Source organism: Acomys minous (genome assembly GCF_964271855.1).
Source record: "Acomys minous genome assembly, chromosome: 4".
Classification (NCBI taxonomy): Eukaryota; Metazoa; Chordata; class Mammalia; order Rodentia; family Muridae; genus Acomys; species Acomys minous.
Window position 1 is genome coordinate 100,884,839 of NC_140486.1, and position 23,086 is coordinate 100,907,924.

Genomic DNA, 23,086 nt, shown 5'->3' on the forward strand with positions numbered 1-23,086 from the left:
CAAAGTGCTCGGTAAATGTGGTTTTAAGAGGGAGCCTGTGGCAAAGAGTGGCTTTGGGGAGAGCCCAGAGGTCTTGCTTGGGTAGCAAAGGGTAAGAGACCTCCTGGGCCAAGTCAAAGTTGGGAGCAGCAGAGAGATTTTTTTTTTTTCGAGACAGGGTTTCTCTGTGTAGCCTTGGCCATCCTGGACTCACTTTGTAGACCAGGCTGGCCTCGAACTCACAGCGATCCGCCTGTCTCTGCCTCCCGAGTGCTGGGATTAAAGGCGTGTGCCACCACTGCCCGGCTCAGAGAGATTTTTATATAGGGGCAACATGATGGGGTTTTGGCTTAGGAAGGGCTTGGACAGGGGACAGGACCTGTGTTCCTGGAGTCCTGCACCTTTGTCTTTAACCCATGGGACTGAGAAGTCCTCTTGGTGTTACTGTGCCCCCTGACCCCTGACTTCCTTCCTGCGCCCCAAGACCAGAGCCTGCTGGCTGTGGGAGCCGTCCCCAGCAAGGCTTCTTAGTGAGCTGTGTTGAAGCAAAGGTGGAGTGAGGGTAGATGGCAGGCTGCGGAGATGTCTTAAGCTCCTATCTTTTACTATGGGTCCTAGAATACAGTAGGCCCACTGTGTGTTGAATGAATGAATGAGTGAGTAAGTGAGTGAGTGAGTGAATGAATGAATGGTCAAGGGTATCCCTTAGTCTGGTGGAGGAACCTGCCTGCTGGACGTCAGGAGTGCCTGGTCTGACTTGAAGTGGCTAGTGAGGGTGGGGCCGGGGCAGCCTGTTTAAAGCCAGGAGAAACGTTGAGCTGCTCAAAGGCCCCATGCCACCACCACACCACAGTTAACTAGAGCTCAAGCACTGTAGGTTGAGGGTGGAGAGGGCATCTCAGGAACCTTCAGTTCTTAAAGTGAGGGTTATCATGAGGGGGTGGTTGGCCTTGGGGTTAAGTCAAAGGCTTCGCAGCCCCACTGTGTGGGTTTGAATCCCAATTCCATCTCTGACAGGCAGCGAAAACCATGGGCAGCTTTCTCAAGCCACCAGTGCTCTTCTTGAGTTGTTTGCGCGTGGGAAGTAGAGACGCAGGGCTGGCCTGCTCCACACTCTGTAACCTCTGTCCCTGTGGCTGCTGCTGTTCTTGGGGGGCTGGAGCAGGTCAACAGACGGGGTGTGCAAGGCTTCTGGCTGGGGCTGAATGTAGCAGCTGCCTAGAGAGGGATGGGAGAACACACGAGATGGATGAACTCTTCCGAAGGCTTAGATACTCCTTGGACCACCACATATGTGGCAGCTGCTGCTTCTAAGCTCTGTGGCTGAGCTGAGTACAGGAGCAGAGGAACCACCCCGGTGATTAGGGGTGAGGAGGGGTGGGGATGACGGAGGAGAGGAGAGCAGGAGGAAGTCAGGACTCTTGAAATTCCCCAGCTGGGACCATAAGAAATCCACTCCTTGTCTTGTTCCAGAGGTCTTTAACCTGCAGCCAGAGGTCCTGGGTTCTGTCTCCTGCTTTTAAGACTGATTTTAGGGCCTGATTCTGGCCCTAACCTGAGCCCCAGTTCTCTTAGTGACAGGTATCTCCAGTATCCTCCACAGTATCCTCCAGGGCTTCGCTTGTCTTCCTGAATTGCTATCCCCCACTTGGGGACTACCACAGCTCTGTGGAGAGTAGAGTTGGGGAGATCGCCCTAATGTGAGGCAGGAGGGGTGTTGCTGAGTGTGGAGGGAGGACTCAGGGTAGTGGGGGGTGGGGCAGGGGTGGAGGCCAGGCAGCTGGTTGCCTACTTCGATGTTGGAACTTTGGGCATCAGCACCCTCACCTGTGAAATAAAAGGCGCAGCTTAACCAAATGCTCTCCCTCTAAGCCACAGAGCTTTCTGAACACAGCCTTCTGTTCTTGTGCCTGGGAGGATCTGTCTGGTAGAGGCTGGGCTCTTGAGTGTCTTCCAGTATCCCCTGGGATGTTGGCAGAGATGCTGGGAAGCTCCCTTCTGGTCCTGGGAAGCTCCCTTCTGGTCCTGGGTTGGGCTGTTCTGCGCCTGGGGACGGTGACCTGTGACCGTTCCTCTAGGCATCTGTTTCTTGGAACAGAGCAGAGGGGCGGCAGCTGTTACTGTGAGCAGGCCAGAGTCTGGTGTGTCCCTGTGACTCAGGTTGGGGATGTTCTGGCCGGAGGGAGGGGAGCCACAGATCTTCTGGCTTCTCCATGACCACTCTCAGGGATCCGCAGAGTGGGAGGCTGGACGTGCAAGGTTGAATGCCAAGGCAGAGTGAGTAACTTGTGAGTAACGGTTTGCTGTGTCTAGAGCAGGTGGCCCATTAGACTTAGTAGAGTGGGACTGCAGCTCTGGAATGCTCCCCAGAGGTAGCTGAATCACACTGCAGACCTCCCGACTTTGGAGTAGAGGGTCCTGGCTGGGTCCAGGCCTTGGCCATGCCCCTGATTCCATCTGTATTAGCCCCACCCCTTCTCGACCTGGTCCGCAGCCGGCATCTAACTTGCACGGAGTTTGCAGTCCTGCACTTCTGGATTTGTGTCTAGCTCAGCCCCTCTCAGCTGTGCGACCTTGGACAACTCTCTCTTGTTTTAAGTTTGGGTGGCTTCCTGTGGAAAATGGGGGAATCACTTGTATCTGGTCCAATAGATCCAGATACTAAAATTCCTGTTTTGGTGCCTGCATACTTTTGAGGCTGTTTACCCTCCACTCAGACCCACCCTTCTTGTGATGCTTGGTTCTGACTTTTCCAGCCCTCTGCTCATACGTGTGTGTGTGTGTGCGCGCGCGCACGAATATTCTCTCTTCTGTGCTTCTAGGATAGGCAGGGCTCAGGCAACTGGCAAGTTCAAATCCAGGGGTAGTCTGTTACTACCTCAGGCTTTAGTAGAGGGCCTGGTTCCTATAGGTATTGGGGGTGGGGGAGGGGTGCAGAGATCTGATGGTGCTTCATCTTCTTCTTTCCCACATCTGGCTTTCCGCTGCACCTGGCTCTGGCTCCTCTGGGTCACACAGGCAGCTGGATATGTTGGCAGTGCCTTCGTGAGCCTGTTCTGGGGTGAGGCCAGAGGACTAGGGAGTGACTTTGCATCTGGCAAAGTGGTGCTGTGTGTGTGTGTGTGTGTGTGTGTGTGTGTGTGTGTGTGTGTGTGTGTGTGTGTGTGTTGGGTGTGGAGCATGTATCGCCTGGGGCATCAAGAGCTGTGTGTGGCCACTGCCATGCCATCTGTGGGTGTCTCTGGGTCACGAAGTCTCTATCTGATGGGCACTTTCTCTCCTTGTCTTTAACCTGCCCGCTCTCTGAGGCAGTGAGAACCAGGGATGTTGCTGTCCTTCCTACCCTTGCATCCCGGTCCAGTCCGCGTGCATCCCTTAGCTTTTCCCGGGAACAAGGAAACATGACTGGGGTGGATATGCGTCACTCAGAGCTAAACAATGCTGGTTACAGCCAGGCTTGCTTTGGCCTTGGGGCTGGCTCTGCTTCAAGTCTCTGTTGCTGGCTAATTGGGAGCAAGAAGGGCTTCCTGCCTCTCGCCACAGATGGTCTTGAAGGAGACTCGTGAGGCCGGGCTGCGCTGCCCTAGGGACCTCCTGCTTCCGGGGCTCTGGGCCAGCCTCCTCCATTGCTCACTATTGCCTCTGCCATGTGTGGGTCAGAAGTTTCTGCAGGAATGGCTTTCAGATGTCTGAAGCTTGTGCCACATAAAGAGTGGAAATCTTAAGAGAGGGCAATGCTTTGAAGGAGGTTGTCATTGGATAGTTGTCTTTGGTTGACTGTAGATGGGACTCTTCAAATGCTTATTTATTTTTACTTTATGTGTATGACTGTTTCCCCTACATGTGTGTATGTGCGCATGTATGTGTCTGGTGCCTGAGGAGGCCAGAAGAGGGTATCACATATCTAGAACTGGAGCCATAGATGGTTGTAAGGCACCATGTGAGTGCTGGCAATCAGACCCAGGTTTTCTGCAAGAGCATCATCAAGTATGCTTCGCCACTGAACCTTCCAGCCTCGATGGGAATCTCCAAACCTGACTCCTTTATCCTGCAGATTCTCAGTTTCTTCCATAAAAGGGGGCTGGCACTGGCACTTAGCTCACAGGGTGGGGGCCGGGGATTTCGTGGGTGGAGATGTGTCAGTGAGAGCAACCAGGCACATAGAGCACCATGGCTTTGTGTCCCAGGCATTCCTACAGATGAGAGCTCAGCTGACTTCATCTTGCCGATTTGCAGGGTGGGTAAAAGCATGTGCTCTACTGCTGAGCTGCACCCTCCGCCTGATCACGGTCTTGTTAACTATTGCCAGCCAGGCTGCAAAAAGTTCCCATTGGTCCCTTTTACGTGGGAGGGTCCTGAGAGTGTGTGTGTTAAAGAGTGTCTGAGCCCAGGCCTGGCTTGCAGGCCAACCAGTTCCCTGCTTTTTAGTTGGACACTTGTGGCCTCTCGGAAGTGTTCAGGAATCTGGAAAGGGCGTCAACGCACAGAAGGTGCTGCAGAAGTTGCCGAAGGTGGAGCAGAAGTTGCTCCCAGCTGATGGGTGTAGTTTTAGTACTGAGCTGTTTGGAGTTGTGTGAACAGAACAAAATGATCCTTAAAGGGTCCAGGAGACATGAAGTTCACAGACAGACCTCGAGGCTGTGGAATTTCCCCTGACGGACACGAGGCTGGCTTTGCTTTCAGCCGGCTTTGGCGAGCTTTAACTCCTTTAAAAAGAGAAGCAGCTAGACATGAGGAAGGATTTCCCGGCAGCCTCGTTAGGCGCTGACATAGGCTATTTTGGGAGTCCAGGGAAACAATAGAAATTTAAGACATTTCTTCAAATTTGAGATGACCCTTTTGACATTTCTGTGTTGCTGAAATTATAGTCATCCCAGGGAGAAAAGGCTGTGGTGAATATATTTAATATTTCTCCCTCTCCAGTGCTGTCAATCTGGGACTGGGGGATAAGGCTCAGCTGATACAGCCCTTGCCTCACTTGCTTGACACTCTGGTTTTAAACCCCTGCAATGCCTAAAGCTGCACAGTGGGTACACACCTGTAATCTTAGGACCAGGAAGGTACAGAAATTCAAGGCCATTCTCTGATAAACAAAACCAAATTTGTCATCTGGGGTGGGGGTGGGGGTGGGGTGGATCAAGGACTTCCTAGAAGTTGGGAAAGGGGGCGGAGCTTATATGTTCCTGGGAACTCTGCAGCTATCCAAGGGCAGAGGTCTGCATGCCATTGGTTGGGACTGCATGGCAACAGAAGGCATGGTTTAGTATGCAAGGGGCTGATGATGCCCTGTGGGACCTTCTCTACAGTGCCTGACTCAACCCAACTGCTGTCTCCCCTCCCCCAGCCTTCCCTGACACATCCCCGAGGCAGCCGGGGTCTAGTCCTTAGCAATTCTTGAGACCTGTGGATTTTCCCATTACTCTTATTTTTTTTCCCCCCTTCTCAGGCATCCTTCCTGCCTCCTTGTTCAAATATGGTTTAGGGTCAAAGCCATTTGTTCCTTAAAGTTCTTGTGCAGGGACAGAAACCCTCGGGGGTGAGGAAGGCAGTCTCTTCTAGGGTGTAGCCTTGGGAAAAACAGATGGACAGTCATCCTGGAGCAAGGATGGCCTCTTCGAACTTCCACTGTCGCAGTTCCGGGCAGATTTATAAGTCTGTTTACATGCCTGCCTCCTCCTGAGGCCACAGCTTCCGTCCAGGCTTGGGGCTGGTTCTCTTTCCCTTCTTTCTCCTCAGCTGGGAGCTCAGTCCCCATGGCTTGAGTGATTGCTTGGCTCCGTTTCTTGGGCCTGTCACTTACTTCCTCTGGCCCCATCTTTTACCAAATTTTGACCAAGCCCGGAGGAGCCTGCCCCTGAACCAGCTTCTAGGAACTTCCTAGATGTCATCTGTTTGCTGTAGGCTGTGGCCGCCCCCTCCCCACCCCCGCCCCAGTTCCCTGCAACAAATGCCTGGCCCCAGAAGGGGTGGGGCTTTTCTGTTCTCTGTATTTCAGAGACTGTCGGGAAGTGGGCTCAGCCCCTGCACTCAGGACAGAGGCCAGAGGCCTGGCTCCCGTGTCAGGTGGCATCAGATTTCCCAGCTGCCTCCTTGGCTGTTCCTTTGTGTATGCTAGGTGGGCACTCTACAACAGTGCTACCCCACCAGCTCCCTTAGTACCTTTTATTCTGAGACAGCAACGCAGCCTTGAAGCTTCAGTCCTCTAGCCCCACTCTCCCGCATAGCTGGGATTCCAGGCCTGTGCTAACAGGCCTGGCGTCTGCCATTTTCTCTTTTAAGTACCTCTTCTGTCCGCTTTAAGCACCCTCTCCACTCTGTCTTCTGTCCCCTCTCAGAGCCTCTTCTCACCTCACTGCAGCTGCTTCTTTCAGGAAGGCCTCCTGTCTGCCAGCTCCTCCCCACTCTTGTCCTGTTGCTCTCTTATTGACTTTGGAGGCATCAGGCTACTGCAGGGGCCTGGACATTTGTTTCGGTTGGGCCCTGCAGGTTACACATTGCTCAGCCTGGTTTGCCATTCCTATGGTCCTTACTGGTCCAGCCTTGAGGTCCTGGGGCAGAATGGAGTTAGTTTTGAGTCTTGAGTCTTCCTGGGGCCAGAGCTGTGCTTGTTCTTTACTGGTATGTGACCTTAGGGTAGAATTTGGAATAAAAAGATGGGGAAATAGCACAGGGGGTTTTGAGGGAAGGTTGAGAAGTGGGCCCTACAGGAGTGATCCCACAGATCCTCATGGACGGTGACAGCTGTATTAGGACATTTAGACTGGATCCTCTTGCTTAAGATGGCAAGCGCTTTAGGCTGAGGAGTGACGTGACTAGGGTACATTTTAGAAATGGCTTCCTGGTTGCCAAGAAGAGACCAAGGGGAAAAGAGGAGGTCCTGGAAAGGGTTAATGCCACCGTGTCTTTGACTCAGGGCACTGCAGTGGTGGTTTGGAGAGAGACTGCCAGGCTTTGAGTAAGGAGGGAAAGGAGGAGGGGAGGGGGTTGCACAGATTATGGCTTGAACCATGTTGGGTGGCCCAGAGGATGGTTAGCAGGTAGAACTGTGACAGTGGCTGGTGTCAGGCCCAGCCATGTCCTGTGACTGTGCCTTCTTTTCTCATCCCACCTTATTTCCTGGCCATTGCTTGCCTTTTGCTTTTATGACCCTGGGTTGCAGTCTTGTGTCGAGTGGGTGCTGGGCGCTCCGATTCTATTGCTCCCAAGCGCATCCCAGTGGGTAACCTTGCTTCTTTCCCAGCTTCCCCATCAGCAGGCAAGGCCACTGTGTTGGCTCCTTGGGGTCTTGGGGTTGGACTCCTCAGGTATCCTTTCTTTAGAATCACTGTGCAGACCTTGTAGCCTATAGGGCAGCGGTTCTCAACCTGAGTAGGGACCCACTTTGGAGTCATAGATCAAATTTTTACATTATGATTCATAACGGTAGCAGAATTACAGTTATGGAGTAGCAGTGAAAATAATTTTATGGTTGGTGGCGGTCACCACAATATGAGGGACTGTATTAACACAGCCCTAGGAAGGTTGAGAACCACTGCTGTAGAGTGTTAATTCCACCTGTCGTTGTGTGCCGTCTTCCAGGCTAGCTCTGCAGGCGATCACCTTCAGTGATGTGGCCTACTTGGATCATAGCTGTGTCTGCTCTCCTCACCTTCACCCCTACTTCTTAGCTGTTTAGGGCCTTCTGATGGAGGACCACTCTGAATCCTTCATTCCGTAGGCTCCTGGAGGCTTGGCACACCCAGTCATCTCATCCTCCTAGAGGCAGGCTGTTTGATGAGTTGGCTGTGTTGTGTGGGGTGTGAGAACCATTCCTGTATGTGGGGGTGTGGAGGGGTCTGCCAGGAGATCAATCCCTCTGCCCAAATGGCCCATCTGACAACCATATAGGACCCAGAAGTAGGGCCAGACAGCCAATGACAGGTGCCACAGAAGAGGACTCAAGCTAGAAGAGAAACCTAGGGACAGAATGAGGTGGTGCTGGGGGATCTTGGGGTCTTGGGGACAGTGTTCTGAGACAGGACTGGATCTTGTCTTCCCCAAGTTCCTTCTGAATCTAGTCTGGGTTGTGTTTATAGGAAGAGCAGGCTCCTCCTAGTCTCTGTCGTCACTGGAGCGGAGGGATCCAGGCCAGGGCCATCCTTCTGGCTCGAGGTGTCCCTGGGAACAGGCCTCTTCTTGCCTCCTGGTGAGAAGGAACTCTGCACATGTCCTTTCCTGGTTGTAGTTGAACTCTATATAAGGGAAAGAAAGAGTCTTGCAACTGTCTGGGAGCTAGAGAGGAGCAGTGCCCTGCAGAGGCCATGGAGCCAGGACAGGGGCCACCCCGCCTAGGTCTTCTCTTGCCTAGAACCTGGAGCTCATCCAGGCAGGCTAGTGACTTGAAGCCCAGTTGGCATTCTTCAGGCAGCCATGTCCTCCCTCTGGGCTTCAACCCCAGGACCTTGGCATCTTTTGGACACCTACAAATCCCGAGGGATACCTGGGCTTCCAGGACAACACGGGGCGACTTATCTGGGGCCTTTGACTGCCCTAGTGCATAATGATATGAACCCACAGATGTGGAAGCCATGTGGTTGTTTCTTTAGTCATAGGCACAGACAGTTGACTTTTCCAGGGCCACCATGGAGTGACACTTGGTGACCAAAGCTTAGATGCTGGCTCCCTTTTGGTACAGAGGCACTCTGTCCATCACAGACAGAGTGGTGAGTGGTGGCTTCTGCTCAGGAGTTTTAAGGAGGAGAGGCTAGGGTGCAAGCTCTGAGCTGGAGTGTTTTGTGGGCCCCTAGATTTTGGGGTACCCAGTGGTTTCTTGGTTCTAGGCTTCAGGCTCCACTTTCCCCTCCCTTTTCTTGTCCTGGTTGCTCTTAGTATGGTCTGTGTGCCTCCATGCTTCCCTTAAGCTGTCTACTCTCCCGTTCTTTCTGCCCCTGGTCCAGGAGTTCTTTGCCTAGAGCAAAGCTTCTGTTTGTCCTTCCTCTACCCAAGAACCTACAATGGCTCCTCAGTGCCATCAGCCAAAAGTGTGACCTCTTTTCCTGGCCATTCATAGTTGCCATGGTCAAGCATGGAAAGAGTGGTGTACAGGCCCCTCGGCTTTTATACCCACCTCAGCGTCCCTTCATCAGCGTGTCGTCCTTTCACCCGGCCTGGGTCCCAGCTACAGAGGAGACCTGGTTGTTCTTTTGACATGCCACGTGTTCCCATTTCCACATCTCTCACACACACATATTAGTGCCATCTTAATATCATTTTCCTATCTTCCCTTTAAAAGCAAACTTCACTTCTGAAGTAAGCATCAGGCCAAACTGCACACTGGAAACGGCCTGCATGCTTTCCTTCTGTGAGAGTAGGGCTGAGGGGGTGGAGCACAGCTGTAAAGTGCCCAATTAAATGACACACAGTAGGTACTTTATAAATCCCACAGTCCCTCTGTTCTGTGTAGCATTTGGTGTTATTAATGTGGGTACCCGAACCTGTTGGACAGGGGTGAGAGTCACTGTTAACACTTCTCTGGAAATGAGCCATGTGTTTATCAACCAGTGAATGGATCCTTTCAGGGCAGTGGTACACACAGTGGGACAGCTTTTACCTTGCACCTCAGTGGATCTTAGAAAGGTGGATTTGGGGTCATGAAATTGGCTCTCATGGTTTTCAGGCTGGGTTCTGCAATCAGGATCATCATAGCTGTTGTCTTCTATGGCCTGGCTACTTGGTACATGGACACTCCCTTCATTTTGTGTCCTCATGGGGTCTCCCCTCCTTGGTCTGTGTCCTGATTTCTTCCTGTAAGGACGATGGGCTGTACTGAATCAAGACTGCCCTTGGTGGACTCACTTAGTCACTTCTTTAAAGACCCTGTCACTTGGTGCATTCCAAGGGGCTGGTTTTGATTTTCGCATGCCAATTTGGGGGATAGTATTCAGCTACAACATGAAATGGAAAAGGCAAGCGTGTGATGGGTCATTCACGAATATGTCTGTCAGCAAAGCACAAATGTCCTCGTTTCTGTCACACCAGGCAGCAAAGACTTTCTGTGGCTTCACAGGATGTGCATATAGGTCCCTTCTCCAGCAGCAAACTGTTCTGCAGTAGTGACACCTGCAAGTGGCTTCCAACCCAGTTTAGCTCAGTATTGCACCAGACACAGTGCAATACCCCATAGATTGGGTGCCTGGTTCCCAAGACTGCCCTCTGTCCTGTAGATGGCAGTCCCCAAATTCAGGGTATCTTTGTGCTTCTGACCAACTCGGCATTAAACTGAGGTTCCTGTGACCCTGTTTTGGGTACCATCAATTTGCTTTAGTGGCCCAGTAGACATAGCAGGCATGGCTTGTAGTGTATCAGGAAGGATTTGATGAAGGACACAGATGATGTGGCATATGGGGTGAGTAGTTGGGGAGTGAGGGGGCACACTTTTCTCCAGGAACTGTGTGTAAGTGCCCTAGAAGCCTGTCCTTTGGGGTTTGTGTGAGACCTCTTTGCCTGGTTCTGATTGCTCACAGTGTGGATGGCAAACCCTGGAAGCCCTTTTGTTCATATTCCCCTTGGTCTCTCTGGACATCATTCATCCCTCTGCAATGAAGAGGGTCCTGTGTCCTGATGAGGGACAAGGGAAGGGTCAGAAGTTCTGTGGCCAGCTCCAGGATATAGGGTCCTGGAAGGTGAGAGTTTGTGTGGCCTGCCTTTGGGGGTGGGAATGGCAGGATACAGGGTCCTGGAAGGTGAGAGTTTGTGTGGCCTGCCTTGGGGGGACGGAAGTCTTGCTTCCTGGGTCTTGCCTTGGAAAGAGAGTTTAGAGGTGAGAATGGTGGTCACCCCCCCCCCCACACACACATACTCCAAGTGTCTATTGTCAGATCACAGAGGTCTCAGTGGTAGGCACATTCACAGAGGCAGAAGTTGAGATGTTATGAGGTGGGAAAGGGAAAAGGGTAATCAGTGGGTATGTTGGATGATGAGAAAGTTCTGGAAGTAGGCAGTGCCTAGTATGTCACTGTGGATATACTCAATTCCACTGATTTGTGTACTTGGAAATGCTTAAATGATACTTTTTTATTTTAAAAACTTCTCCTGTCCCCCTCCCCCTCCCCTTCCTCTTGTTCCTCTTCTTATTGGTACTGGGTACTGAATTCAGCGTCTTGTATATTCCAGTCAAGAGTTCTAGCACTGTGGGCTGGAGAGATGGCTCAGTGGTTAAGAGCACTGTCTGATCCCCCAGAGGTCCTGAATTCAATTCCCAGCAACCACATGGTGGCTCACAACCATCTATAATGAGATCTGGTGCCCTCTTCTGGTGTGCAGACACACATGCAGGTAGAACAATTTATTTATTTATTTATTGACAGGATTTCTCTGTGTTCACTTTGGCTATCCTGGACTTGCTTTGTAGACCAGGCTGGCCCTGAACTCACAGTGATCTGCCTGCCTCTGCCTTCCAAGTGCTGGGATTAAGGCATGCACCACCACGCCTGGCCTAAATCTTTTTATTTATTTATTTATTTATTTATTTATTTTTAAGGAGTTCTACCATTGAGCTACATCTCCAGCCCCAAAGCTGGAGCTTTTTGTGTTATGTACATTTTGCTACAATAAAAAGGGAGAAAAGCAATGAGGGGGCTCAGAGGGTGTGCACTCCTGCCACCAAACACCGCGTTCCAGCTCCAAGACTCACATGGAGGGAGGAGAAAACTGACTCCTGGAAGTTGTCCTCTGACCTCCACACATATGCCGAACTCACAGTGATCCGCCTGCCTCTGCCTCCCAAGTGCTGGGAATAAAGGTGTGCGCCACCATGCCCGGCGGTGTCTGTGTTTTTTTCTTGTTTATTTGGTGGCGGAGTTGTTTTATGGCAGGGTCTTACTATATAGCCAACACGAACCTGGAACCTTTTCTTTCCTGCCTCGGCCTCCCCAGGGATGGAAGCATAGTTTACATCACTATTCACTTGACTCAAGTGCCCCCTCCCACCACTTTTCCTAATAGAAATACTTTTAGGAGTGTGTATGTGTTTTGTGTGTGTGTGTGTGTGTGTGTGTGTGTGTGTGTGTGTGTGAGAGAGAGAGAGAGAGAAAGAGAGAGAGAGAGAGAGAGAGAGAGAGAGAGAGAGAGAGAGAGTGAGTGTGTGTGTGTGTGTGTTGGGCACACACACACATTCACACATAAAGCACCATACACACTCCTAAAAGTATTTCTAGTGGAAAGGTGGTGGTGGGGCACTTGAGTCAAGTGTATAGTGATGCAAACTATGCTTTCATCACTAGGGAGGCTGAGGCAGGAAAGAAAGGGTTCCATGTTTGTGTTGGCTATATAAACAACTCTGCCACCAAATAAAACAAGAAAAAACACAGACACTGTCTGGCGTGCCACGCCTTTAATCCCAGCACTTGGGAGGCAGAGGCAGGCAGATCACTGTGAGTTTGAGGCCAGCCTGGTCTACAAAGTGAGTCCAGGACAGCCTACACAGGGAAACCCTGTCTTGAAAAACCAGGGGGAAAAGAAAGAAAGAAAGAAAGAAAGAAAGAAAGAAAGAAAGAAAAAACACAGACACAGCAAGTGTTAAGAAGGAAACCCAAGATGGTGTTTCTACCTAAGATCCTGTGTACGCTGGACCCTCAGACTGATGAGGTTCTACTTGGTAGCATGAGGCTTCCTGCACAATTTTTGGTTTTCTATGAAGAGCAGGGTGGGTATAAGAGCAGTACAGGATCTGCCTTCTGCATGGCTGCAGCCTCACTCTCCCATCTGTTAAGTAATTAGCAGGCCCAGCTCTTTGTAAGCCTTGGGTAAGTTGTCACACTGTACTGAGCCATGACTGCTGGCTAGTGAGTGTGACTTTTTGTCCTTTGTCCTTCATTTGGGGACATGGAGCATTAGGCTCATTCTGACAGATTCTAGAGGGCTGTGGGGAGGGGGATGGGGACAACCCACCTGAGGCTGACTACCTGTGTGTCTCAGCCCAGGACGGGGCATGGAGATGAGGTCACAGCAGGGCTGTCATCAGAGCCCTTGAAGACAGTTCAAGGCTACCTAAGTCCCCTATAGTCAGTGGAGTCAGCCACTGCTGGTGCCAGGAGTGAGTGTGGGGCTGTTGAGCATAGACCACAGAGTGGCAGGGCCCCTGGTTCTCCTGGCACATTCTGGGCTCCTGAGAGGGTGGCTGGGGGCCAGGGTGCTGGAGAGGAGAAACAGACGGCCTTTTAAGGAAACATTTCTGTGCCTCAGGAAAAAAAAAAAAAGAGAGAGAGAGCAAGAATGAGACCAGAAGTCCTGAGACACATAAGTCCATGGGCTAGCAGCCACAGCCCAGTCAGCAATGGGCTAGGGGTGGAAAGGCCCCTGGGATGCTGCATTGCAGGGTGGGGGTGGGGCTGAGGCAGGGGGATGGATATGACTGTACTGCTGTAGGTGCTGGTTCTCAGTGGTACATCAACCTAGGGAGCTGGGGGTGAAGGATACGGAACGGGTCCAGTGTTAGGATGGGCCTGGGAGAAAGACTACGCTTTGAATCTCAAAGCCACTGCCTACCTTTATGCGTAGAGTCCAGTTTGGGCTCTGGAAGCTGAGGCAGCCCTGATGTCCTGCAGCATAGCCCTCTCTACATGCCGCAGCGGTCTGCAGTACTGAGGACTGAGCCCAGCTGGGATGTGGCCCAGCAATTGTACCCAGACCCTGTACCGGTCTGATGAGTTGGGAGGGGGCGCCTCTGAGAGCCTGGCTTCACAGCCCCCCAAGGTGGGGTTAGCTTGGGGTGTGAAACCTGTGGCTGCCATCCGGGCTGTTGATATGAATGGTCGTAGGCAGCTCTGGAGACCTTCTCTCTTGTCTCCATCTTTGCTCCTACTCTGGGCCTTGTCCCCCACCAAAGCACCTCTTCTAAAACATTCACCCTAAGTTCTATGCTCATGTGAATGGGGACCCGGACTTTGGGCTCTTTCTGCACCCCTCATTCTCCTTTAGGGAGGGCCGTGAGTCATCAGACCTCTTCACACCAAATCTTGGGCTCCAGATCGCCTGGATTCAGTTCCCAGCCTCAAATCTGCTGTGTGACCTTGGGTGAATTGCTTACCCTGTCTGTGCCTCCACACCTCCTTGGGGAAAGTGACACTAGAGTCTGCCTTTCTGGTTGTTGAAAGGGCAAAGCACTTTATTTAGCAACATGCCTGGCCAGGTGGTACCAGCTCAGTAAATGGTGGCATTGCATGTAAGATGGGGTTGCCTACCATCTGGAGAGGCAGCTGCCTCTTCAGCCACCCTCTGCCTCTCTGTGGGACCTCTGGTCTGGTGCTTGGGTGCGGAGGAATCAGAGCCAAGGTTGAGTACTGAGATCCAAGAAAAATGTGTTGGCTGGAGAAAGGAACACGCCGGCCTCTGACACGTGTCCTGCTAACTGTCAGGGTGGTGCGGCCACTGAGCCCTCCTTCCTCTCTCTCTCCTCTAGAGGTCCAAGTTGCCATGACCCAGAGAAGGATGTGGATGAACTGACAATGACAGTCCCCTTCCAGTTGGTGCTGCTTCTCCCCGCCCCCCCCCCCCGCCCCTCCTCCCCACCAAAGTGCTCTGTGCTGTCCCTGGACAATCTGGCCATTTCCAGTCTGTGGGACCCTCTCCCACTCTGAGTTGGGGTGTGCCACTGGCTATGGGGAGAAGACTGGGGTATGGGATTTTTATTGTCCTATAGGTCAAAACCATGTCTTTCAAATATTTTAAGTCCATCTTTCTACACTGCAGAGAAATCAGGAAGAAGAGAAAAAAGAAAAAGGGAGAGAGAGAGAGACAGGAAAAGGAAGCCTTATGGTTATTGCAGGCTCCAGGGTATAAAGCGCTGCTTTGCTGACCTACAGGCAGGCAGGTGTGCAGTGTTTTACAGCATTTGACCTGTGAGGGGCATTTTGCGTTTGTTGTCTGGTCTAAGCCTTTGTGGTTGGCCTTCTGAAGAGCTCTCCCTGTCCCCCAGGGAAGGCTGTCCCCTTGTTAATGGGTAAGAGTGGGCTCAGGAGGCCCAGGGGCTGCTGTGACAGATGCTAACAGGGACTTTCTCTTCCTCTCCCACAGGTGGCTGCCCCTTGCGTTCCTCCATCCAGCCATGAACTGGTGGTGAGTGACAGCCCTTTCTTCTCCTTGCGGTCCCTCCTGCATGTTGAGAGCTGGGTTGGTGGGGTGGAGAGGATTGAGGGCTTTGGGCTGAGCTGGTGGGGGAGGAAATGAGTCATGAGGTCCCTCCTGACATGATGCAGGGCCTGTTCTGTGTGTCTGGAGATTTGAGGTCCCTGAGAAAACCCATAAAAGGCCATCTTGTATGTCCCCGGGCCTGGCTAGGTTACTGTTGGTCTAAGGCCTGGAGGACTAGGGTGTGCTGCTGTGGTATCTCCTTCCACACTCCTGACTGTAGGTCTTGCATCCTTCAGCTGGAGGCAGAGGGGTAGATGGCATTTCCCAGAGTTCACCTATGAGGTGGTGGCCTCTGCTCCCCTCCTCAGCTTTGCTATGTCCCCTATGACTCTGTTTTTCTGGTTTTATGGACCTCACCCCCCTCTTCCCTGTCATGTTTCCAGAACAGTTCGGACAGGGGCAGGACCTCTGTTGAGTTGTGGGCTGTGGAACTGGCCCGCTGCAGACTGATTCCATCTGGGCTGACGAGTGTTGGCCGGCTCTCCTGTTTCCTTGGCCTTTCCAGGGCCCATTCCTCTGCCTTTTGGGTGGCAGGTCAATCTGTGTGGGTGTATGTGTGTGTGTTTGTGTTTGTGTATGTGTGTGTGTGTGAGAGAGAGAGAGGCAGACACAGAGAGACACAGAGACACACACACACACACACACACACACAGAGAGAGAGAGAGAGATACATACATATACAGAGACACAGAGACATGGAGACAGACACAGATACACAGAGACAAAGTAGGAATATGCAGAGGACCTCCAAGTAGGACAGATCTGCTGGCCTGGTGGGGAACATTTGTTTATGTTGGTGCCGATGTCGGGGGGGGGGGGGGGGAGTCTGAATCTGGTACTTGGCCTCTTTCACAAAAGTATGGTCACTTGCTCAGCCTAGACATGGGATAGACAGCCAGGCCATCAAGTTTTCTCTTGTTCTAACCCTAACTTGCCTGTGACTATAGCCTGGTCCCTTCGTTCTCTCTGTATCGTGGCTTTCCCACCGATACACTTGGGCTCTCAGGCTTCTGACCACATCAAATCCATGTCACCTGTGCTCACTCAGGCTAGCTACACAGACCTGGCACCCTAGGACAGTCTCTTCTGGACTTTAGCTACCCCACTGGGCCCTCCAGATGTGGAGTGTTGTTTTCACTGAGCACTGTAGCAACAGCAGGGTAGGGGCAGGGCTGTGAATGAGGCAAGAGTGTCTCACTAGGAACCTCTCCAGGATCCATAGCCATACCATGTTCTGGAGGAGGGTGGTGCGGGGAGAGTACAGATGACTTACATCGGCACTGAGCTACTACCTTAGGGCTGAGAACAGAATGTCCTTGGCTGGCCAGAAAGACTGAGGGTCCAGGGTTTAGGGACCACGAGGCAGGGGCCAGCATCTGGCTCATGAGCCTTGTTTACCAAGGCAAGGTCCAAGGTCAGGAGAGAAGGGTACAGGATGGTGTTCCAGCTGGAGGCCCGTGGTTACGAGCCGGAAGGACTGCTGCCTTTGAAGGGCACGTGTGCCAGGTAGGACGTCTTCCTGTTTCTGGCTTGTGCCCACTTGCACAGTGGACTTTGGATGGGCCATCTCCCGGTGAGGTTGGGGTGAGGAGGTGGTGACAGTCCTTAGAACCCACCTCCCTAGTCGTAAAAATGTTCCACTCCCTCCCCTGGGCCCCAAGCACCCCATTCCCAGGTCTTTATTCTTTCCCATTTTCTGTTTCTCAACTTCCGGGCTTCAGCTGAATGACCCTGAACACATCATCCAACCCCCCGGCCCCCCAGCTCCCTCCACGCCCCCCTCTGCTGCTCCCACCGTCTCTCTTTAGTTGCCCTTCTCTAAAATGGGAGCTAGTAGTAGCACCCACTTTACGAAGCTGCCCAAATAAAGCATCACACTAACCTACGTGACATGTATTCAAATGCCAGTAACATCTGCCACTACCTCACTTGGGGCAAAACCTTAGGTTCCTCCACAGAAGCAGTCCTCTCCCAGCTTATCGCTTCTCTCCTCACTCTGGGTTTAGCTACCTTTGTCTTGCTGATCTTTAAATATGATAGACACCATGCTACCTCAGGGGTACCGTACCTTCTGTTCCTTCTGCTTCCAATGTGCTTCCCACAGTCCCAGCAAGGGCCTTCTCCTCCTCCCTTCCCATGGGAACCCCACCTCCCGTTCCTCTTCTCTTGTTCTCTAGTGCTTATGGCCTCTTACACACTATGTACCTTGCTCATTTATCTTTGTCTTGCCTAAGCGGGATCCACCCTTTCCAGCATACAGTTCCAGGACAGGGACTTTTATCATCCTTGCACTCGGTAGGCATTCACACATGCGCACCGGGCACAGTTTAGACCTGTGATAGCCGGGCATGGGGTGGTTGGTTACTTACTGCTGTTAAGTCCTCTGTTTCCTGCTGCCTGCAGTGAGTTCTGCACATGGGGGTCTGGAGCAGGTCACTGCATAGAGTGGGGGAAGTGGGCTGTGCTGCCCTGCCAGTGGGAAAGTGGCCCAGGGGAAGCAAGAGAAAGTTTGGCTCCCCCCCTCCCTCAGAGCACTCAGCACCTGCTTCCTCGTGGTGGGTGAAACAAGTGCTTTAAGCCGGCTCCTAAGAAAGAGGAAAGGGTGGGTTCAGGAGTTTCCTTCCTTTTTCCTCCACTGCCAGCCTTCCAGCCTCTGTAGGCCACTGGCCGGCCTGCTCTGTTCCCATTTCCCAACTTTGTGTGTCCCGTTCACCTGTCTGTCTGTGGCCTGGCCTGGCCCGGCTTTGGCTCTGCTTCCACTAGCTTTCTCACTGACCTTGGACGAATCCTAGCCACCCTTCCCCTGATTCAAACCCAGATTTTCTGCCCAGCTTCAGGTCTTGCTGGCCAAACATATTTTCCAGCCCGTGGCCAGGCCAGCTAGGGCCGAGCGGTTTAATCTTCAACTCGTGTTTTCATCTTACTCAACAGATGTTGCCCAAGGGATTGGGTAGAAAAGAGCCGCTCCTGTGGGGCTCTGGGGGGGCGGGGCAGGACACAGGATTTTTGCCATAGACACTCCTGATCCTTGCAAAGAGCTGAAGTAGCTGCTCTCGGGCCCTGAAAAATAGTTTGAGGAATTTCCTGATGATGGTAGCTGAATGGGCTGCCCTCTAAGGTGCTTCGTGCCAGGTGCTCTGTACATGAGAACTGGCACCTAGAGACCTGGGTGGGATGGCCATGGTGGCGTCTGATGCTAGGCTGTCTGCACACAGGGACAAGTACCCGCACACTTGGATAACAGAAGACACAGCTTCCCCTGTCATTGGCAGCCTCACAGGGCCTGTGTGGGTAGTAGGGGGCTGGAATGTCCTATAGAATGAGCTAAAGGTCAGGTTGGGGTGAGAGTTGGGGAGTAGGGGAGTTGGAGTATTTAATGGCACGTGTTTTCACCTGCAATAATAACACAGCAGTCTCCCGGTTCCCGGTCTGAGGTTTTAGTTTCCTGGGTTTCAGTTACCTGATGTCAACTGAGGGCCAAAAACATTAAGTGGAAAATTACAGGAACAAACAGTTCATCCACTTTAAATTGTGTGCCCGTTTTGAGTAGTGTGGTGAAATCTGGCGATGTCTGTCCACTCCTGGCCAGTGAGTACATGCTGGATGTGCTGTTTGCCTGCAAGTCAGCGGCAGCTTCTGCCATCAGATGGACTGTCATGGTATACAGTGTTGGATTCAAGTCACTGTTATTTTCCTGAATAATAATAACCTCACAGTCCAAGTATTTCAAAGCTGGCCAATCAGACAAGGCTAAGGGACGCCGTGAGCTGCTTCCTGTGTATGAAGAGACAGTTCTCCACATTTGCACAGGATTTTATTCTAGCTGTCATTTGGGCACCCAATAGAATCTTCGGACTACCCCATGGGGGAGGAGCCACTACCATGGCAGCAGTGAAATACTATGCAGTTTTGGATGTGCACGAGGAACTAAGTTGAGGCTTCAAGATGGATTGGAGTGAGGGTGAGCATCAGCCTACAACAGAGCTATCCTCCCAGCCACTAACAGTGACAAATGTCATTGTCACTTGCACAGCACTGTGGTTTTCAAAGCCTTTTCCATGGCTCAGGGCAGTTGGGAGGCTTATCACCCATATGGGTACCTGGGCAGCCCGTGTCCATCCTGGAGAGGCAGTTGGGGCCATTTGGTTAGATCAGGGAACAGGAAGGCTGGCTCCCAGGCACAAGCTGGTAGTGGCAGGTTGGGCACCCACTAGAAGGGCACCTTGATCTGCTTTCTTGGGGCTACTCAGGTGCCCAATTTGGGCTTCTCATGGTCCCCAAAGTCTCTGTGGGCCAGTGGGCTGGGGTGCTGAGAAGAAGATCTCTCGTCTGCTCTACCATTCCTTAATTGCAATAACACATGATTGTACACACAGTGTCCGTGATAGCCATTGTGCTTATGTGCACAGATCTTTTCTAAGCTGGTTTATTTTGTTGGGGAGCCCAGAGTCTTGCACATGCTAAGCACAGCCAAGCCACACTTCCAGTTCAGTTGTGTTGTTGTCGTTTTGAGACAGGGTTTCTCTATGTAGCCTTGGGTGTCCTGGAACTCGCTCTGTAGACCAGGCTGGCTTTGAACTCAGAAGATCTACCTGCTTCTGCCTCTCCAGTGATAGCACTAAGGGTGTATGCCACCACGGCCCAGCGAGTAGTGTTCTTTTATGCTGGAGTTGCCATGTCTTAAATAGTAACAGATTTTAAGATTTTTTTAGAGGTTATTTTTATAAGCCGGGCAGGGTGTGGCACACGCCTGTAATCCCAGCACTCCAGGAGGCAGAGGCAGGTGGATCTCTGTGAGTTTGAAGCTAAGTCATGTCCAGGACATTCGAGGCTACCCAGAGAAATCCTGTCTTGAAAAAAAGAAAAAAGATTATTTTATTTATGTGCTTGTATGCATGCGTGTGTGTGTGTGTGTGTGTGTGTGTGTGTGTGTGTGTGTGTGTATGTGTGCGCGTGTGTGTGTGAAGGAGCCTAAGGAGGCCAGAAGAAGGCCCTGGATACCTTGGAGCAGGTGACTGTGAGCTGCCTGATGTGGGCATTAGGATGTAAATTCCAGTTCCCCTAAAGAGCAGTATCTTAGTTACTTTTCTGCTGCCTTGACAAAACACCACAGCTAAGGCAACTTATGAGAAAAACGCTTAATTGGGCCTTATGGCTCCAGAGGGTTAGAGTCCATAGGCCTCACAGCAGGAAGCATGGCGGCAGGCAGGAAGGTACAGGAAAGTATGGTGTTGGAGCAGAAGCTGAGAGCTTACATCTGATCCATAGCACAAAGGGGGGGCAGGGGGAGAGAGAGAGAGAGAGAGAGAGAGAGAGAGAGAGAGAGAGAGAGAGAGAGAGAGAGAGACAGACAGACAGACAGACAGACAGACAGACAGACAGACAGACACTGGGAATGACTTGGCTTTTTTTTTTGTTTTTATTTTTTGTTTTGGTTTTTTGAGACATGGTTTCTCTGTGTAACCTTGGGTATCCTGGACTCAACTTTGTACACTGGGCTGGCCTTGAACTCATGACTCTCCACCTGCCTCTGCTTCCCGAATGCTGGGATTAAAGGCATGCTCCACCAAGCCAGCACTTGGCTTTTTAAATCTCAAAGCCTACCCGCAGTGACACACCTTCCTTCTCTTAAAAAGGCCGCATCCCCCAATCCTTCCCAAACAGTTCCACTAATTGTGGAGGAAGCATTCAAAGACATGTGCCAATGGGAGCCATTCTTATTCAAACCATCACAAGCAGCAAGTGCTCTTAACTACTGAGCCATCTCTCCAGCATGGACCCTAAGATTTTAAAGTGCTATTCAGAGGACTGCCCCCCACCCCCATCATATGGTCTGGAGCAGCAGACATCTGGCTGCCTCCTGTTAAGAGAATGGTATGAAACTGGGCACGGTATCACATGTCTGACATTTGAGTACTCAGGAGGTAGAATCAAGAAGATCAGAGGTTCAAGGTCATTCTCAGCTACATGCAGAGTTTAAAGCCACCCTGGTCTGTGATGAGATCTTTTTTTCCCCCCCCTACCAGAAAAGAAGAGGAGAAGGAGGGTGATGAGTGGTATGGGAAAACGGGAGGACTATGCAAATTTCATCTCCTCCATCAAGGACTGTGACAGGGAAATGCTTTGGTGGGTCTGATGAATTCAATCCCAGGGTGCTGAGGGTGTGGGTAGCTATCTTTAGAAAATCCTGGAAAATGGAGCCATGCCAGGAGGCAAGCTTGATCTGAGGCTGACCTCTAAAGGGAGGGAGCCCATGGGCCTGAGCTTCCAGAAGACCCCAACAGTGGGGGAGGATCGTACAGCCCAGTTCAAGCACAACCAAAGGTTGCATGGTCCAGTAGGGCCAGGTGCACGAGGCTGTCCTTGGGATGGCTGGACTTCTTTTCTATTGCTTCCCAAAGCAGCATTTAGGAGGTGAAGATGGTCATGAGGTGAGTTGGTTTGGGTGCTAGGACGAGGTTTCAAACATCAAGCATGGCCCATCTGGGCTGTCTTGAGGATGGGGAGCTTATGTGCGTTCCCAGACCCCTCACTAGTCCCTGACACCCCTTGGGTGTAGGGTGCCAGCTAATCGCCTGCAGGCCTCCTGAGGCCCATTAAGATCCTGTCTTTTCTCAAGGCAGGCAAGAGTCATGGTCCCCAGAGGTCAGAGGTCAAAGCCTCTCTTTGACCATCACTGGGAGAGGCTCAATAGGGTGCAGGATCCTGCCCTCAGCAGCCTGATGTTTGGGGGTTTAAGCTGTGCCCAGGGGCTTTAAGTCTGGCCTGGGCTGCCTGACCAGGGTACACAGGGCTGCCGGGTCAGAAGGCAAAGCAGAGGGAAACCATAGCATAGACTATATCAGTTCAGTGCCCAACTCTAGGCTCTCACTAGGGGGAGCTTTGGGGTTCAAAGGAATAAGTGGACCCACTTGTGCTATGCTTTGGAGAGCCTGCTTCCTGTAGCAGGGCTGGTTAGTGTGGAAGGAATAGGGAGAGCTCTAGAAGGTGGTAGGACTAGAACACATGCCTTGGTACAAATTGCAGATGCAGGCAAGCAAATATGGTATAAATGTTGGCCATCCTGCTGGGGGAAGAAGAGACCCTGTGACCTTCCGTATTACCTGAGTCTGGATACCCACTTGGTGGCCCGATATGACAGGGAGGGGAAAGAGAAGTCTGGGGACAGAGGAAGAAGGCCAGATTTTGACTCTGGGACTAAAGTGAGAGGGGCTAGAAGAGTTAACAGTCTGGGTGGAGAACAGGACCTTGAGTGCTAAGCACTAAGGGCCATTATGGGTCCTTGAGCAGACAATTGGCCCAAAGCAGGGTTTTAGAGTAGGAATCTGCTGCCAACTGGGAGGGGGGTGGGGAGGTTGGCAGGAAGGGGTGGCCATGGGATGGGATGGCAGGTGGAAGGAGACGGGGTAGAGATCCTGCAGGGGCTTCAGGGGGCCCAAGGACGTGGAGGACACACAGCTTTATGGTGGACTTGGCCCCCTGGAGGAGGACAGCGGTGCTAAGCAGGGCATACTCAGTATTTTAGCCAGGCCCTGATCTGGGGCTTGTGGGAATGTCCTGGGCTTCTGAGAGCCTCAGCCCTTGTTATAGTGCTGGGCCCCTCGGGACTGGCTTGGAGGAGGGGCTGAGAACAGGAACAGACTTGCTTGGTGCTTCTTTGGGGGTGCGGAAGTCAGGCATAGCTTTCCACTTAATCATCAAGAGCCTGTTCTTTTCCCTTGACGGTCGAGTGTGTCTATGAGAGGCTGTGGCCTTGCCAGCAACCTAACCTGAACATTTAGGTCAACGTCCCTGCCACCTGGGCCTCCTGCTTGTCCCATGTCCAGCTTCAGCCTCAGCTGTTCCTGTGCCCCTTTTACTGCCTCTTGTGCTTCGGGGGCGGGGGGTGGGGGGAGGAATGGATGGAGCATAGCAGGGACATGGACACAGGTTTTGGGGG

The 23,086-nt window shown here is 52.0% G+C and overlaps 1 protein-coding gene across 15 annotated transcripts in view; it reads left to right on the forward strand.

Moving 5' to 3' along the window:
• TNS1 (tensin 1) overlaps positions 1-23,086 on the forward strand; it is a 217,054-nt gene that overhangs the window by 97,048 nt on the left and 96,920 nt on the right. For 14 of the 15 annotated variants that reach the window (XM_084778308.1, XM_084778309.1, XM_084778311.1 and 11 more), the window contains one exon: positions 15,031-15,072. In XM_084778308.1, coding sequence (XP_084634434.1) covers positions 15,031-15,072 — 42 coding nt within the window. Of the gene's footprint in view, positions 1-15,030; positions 15,073-16,414; positions 16,654-23,086 lie in introns of those variants that run through there. The other variant, XM_084778312.1, reaches the window with a different exon arrangement.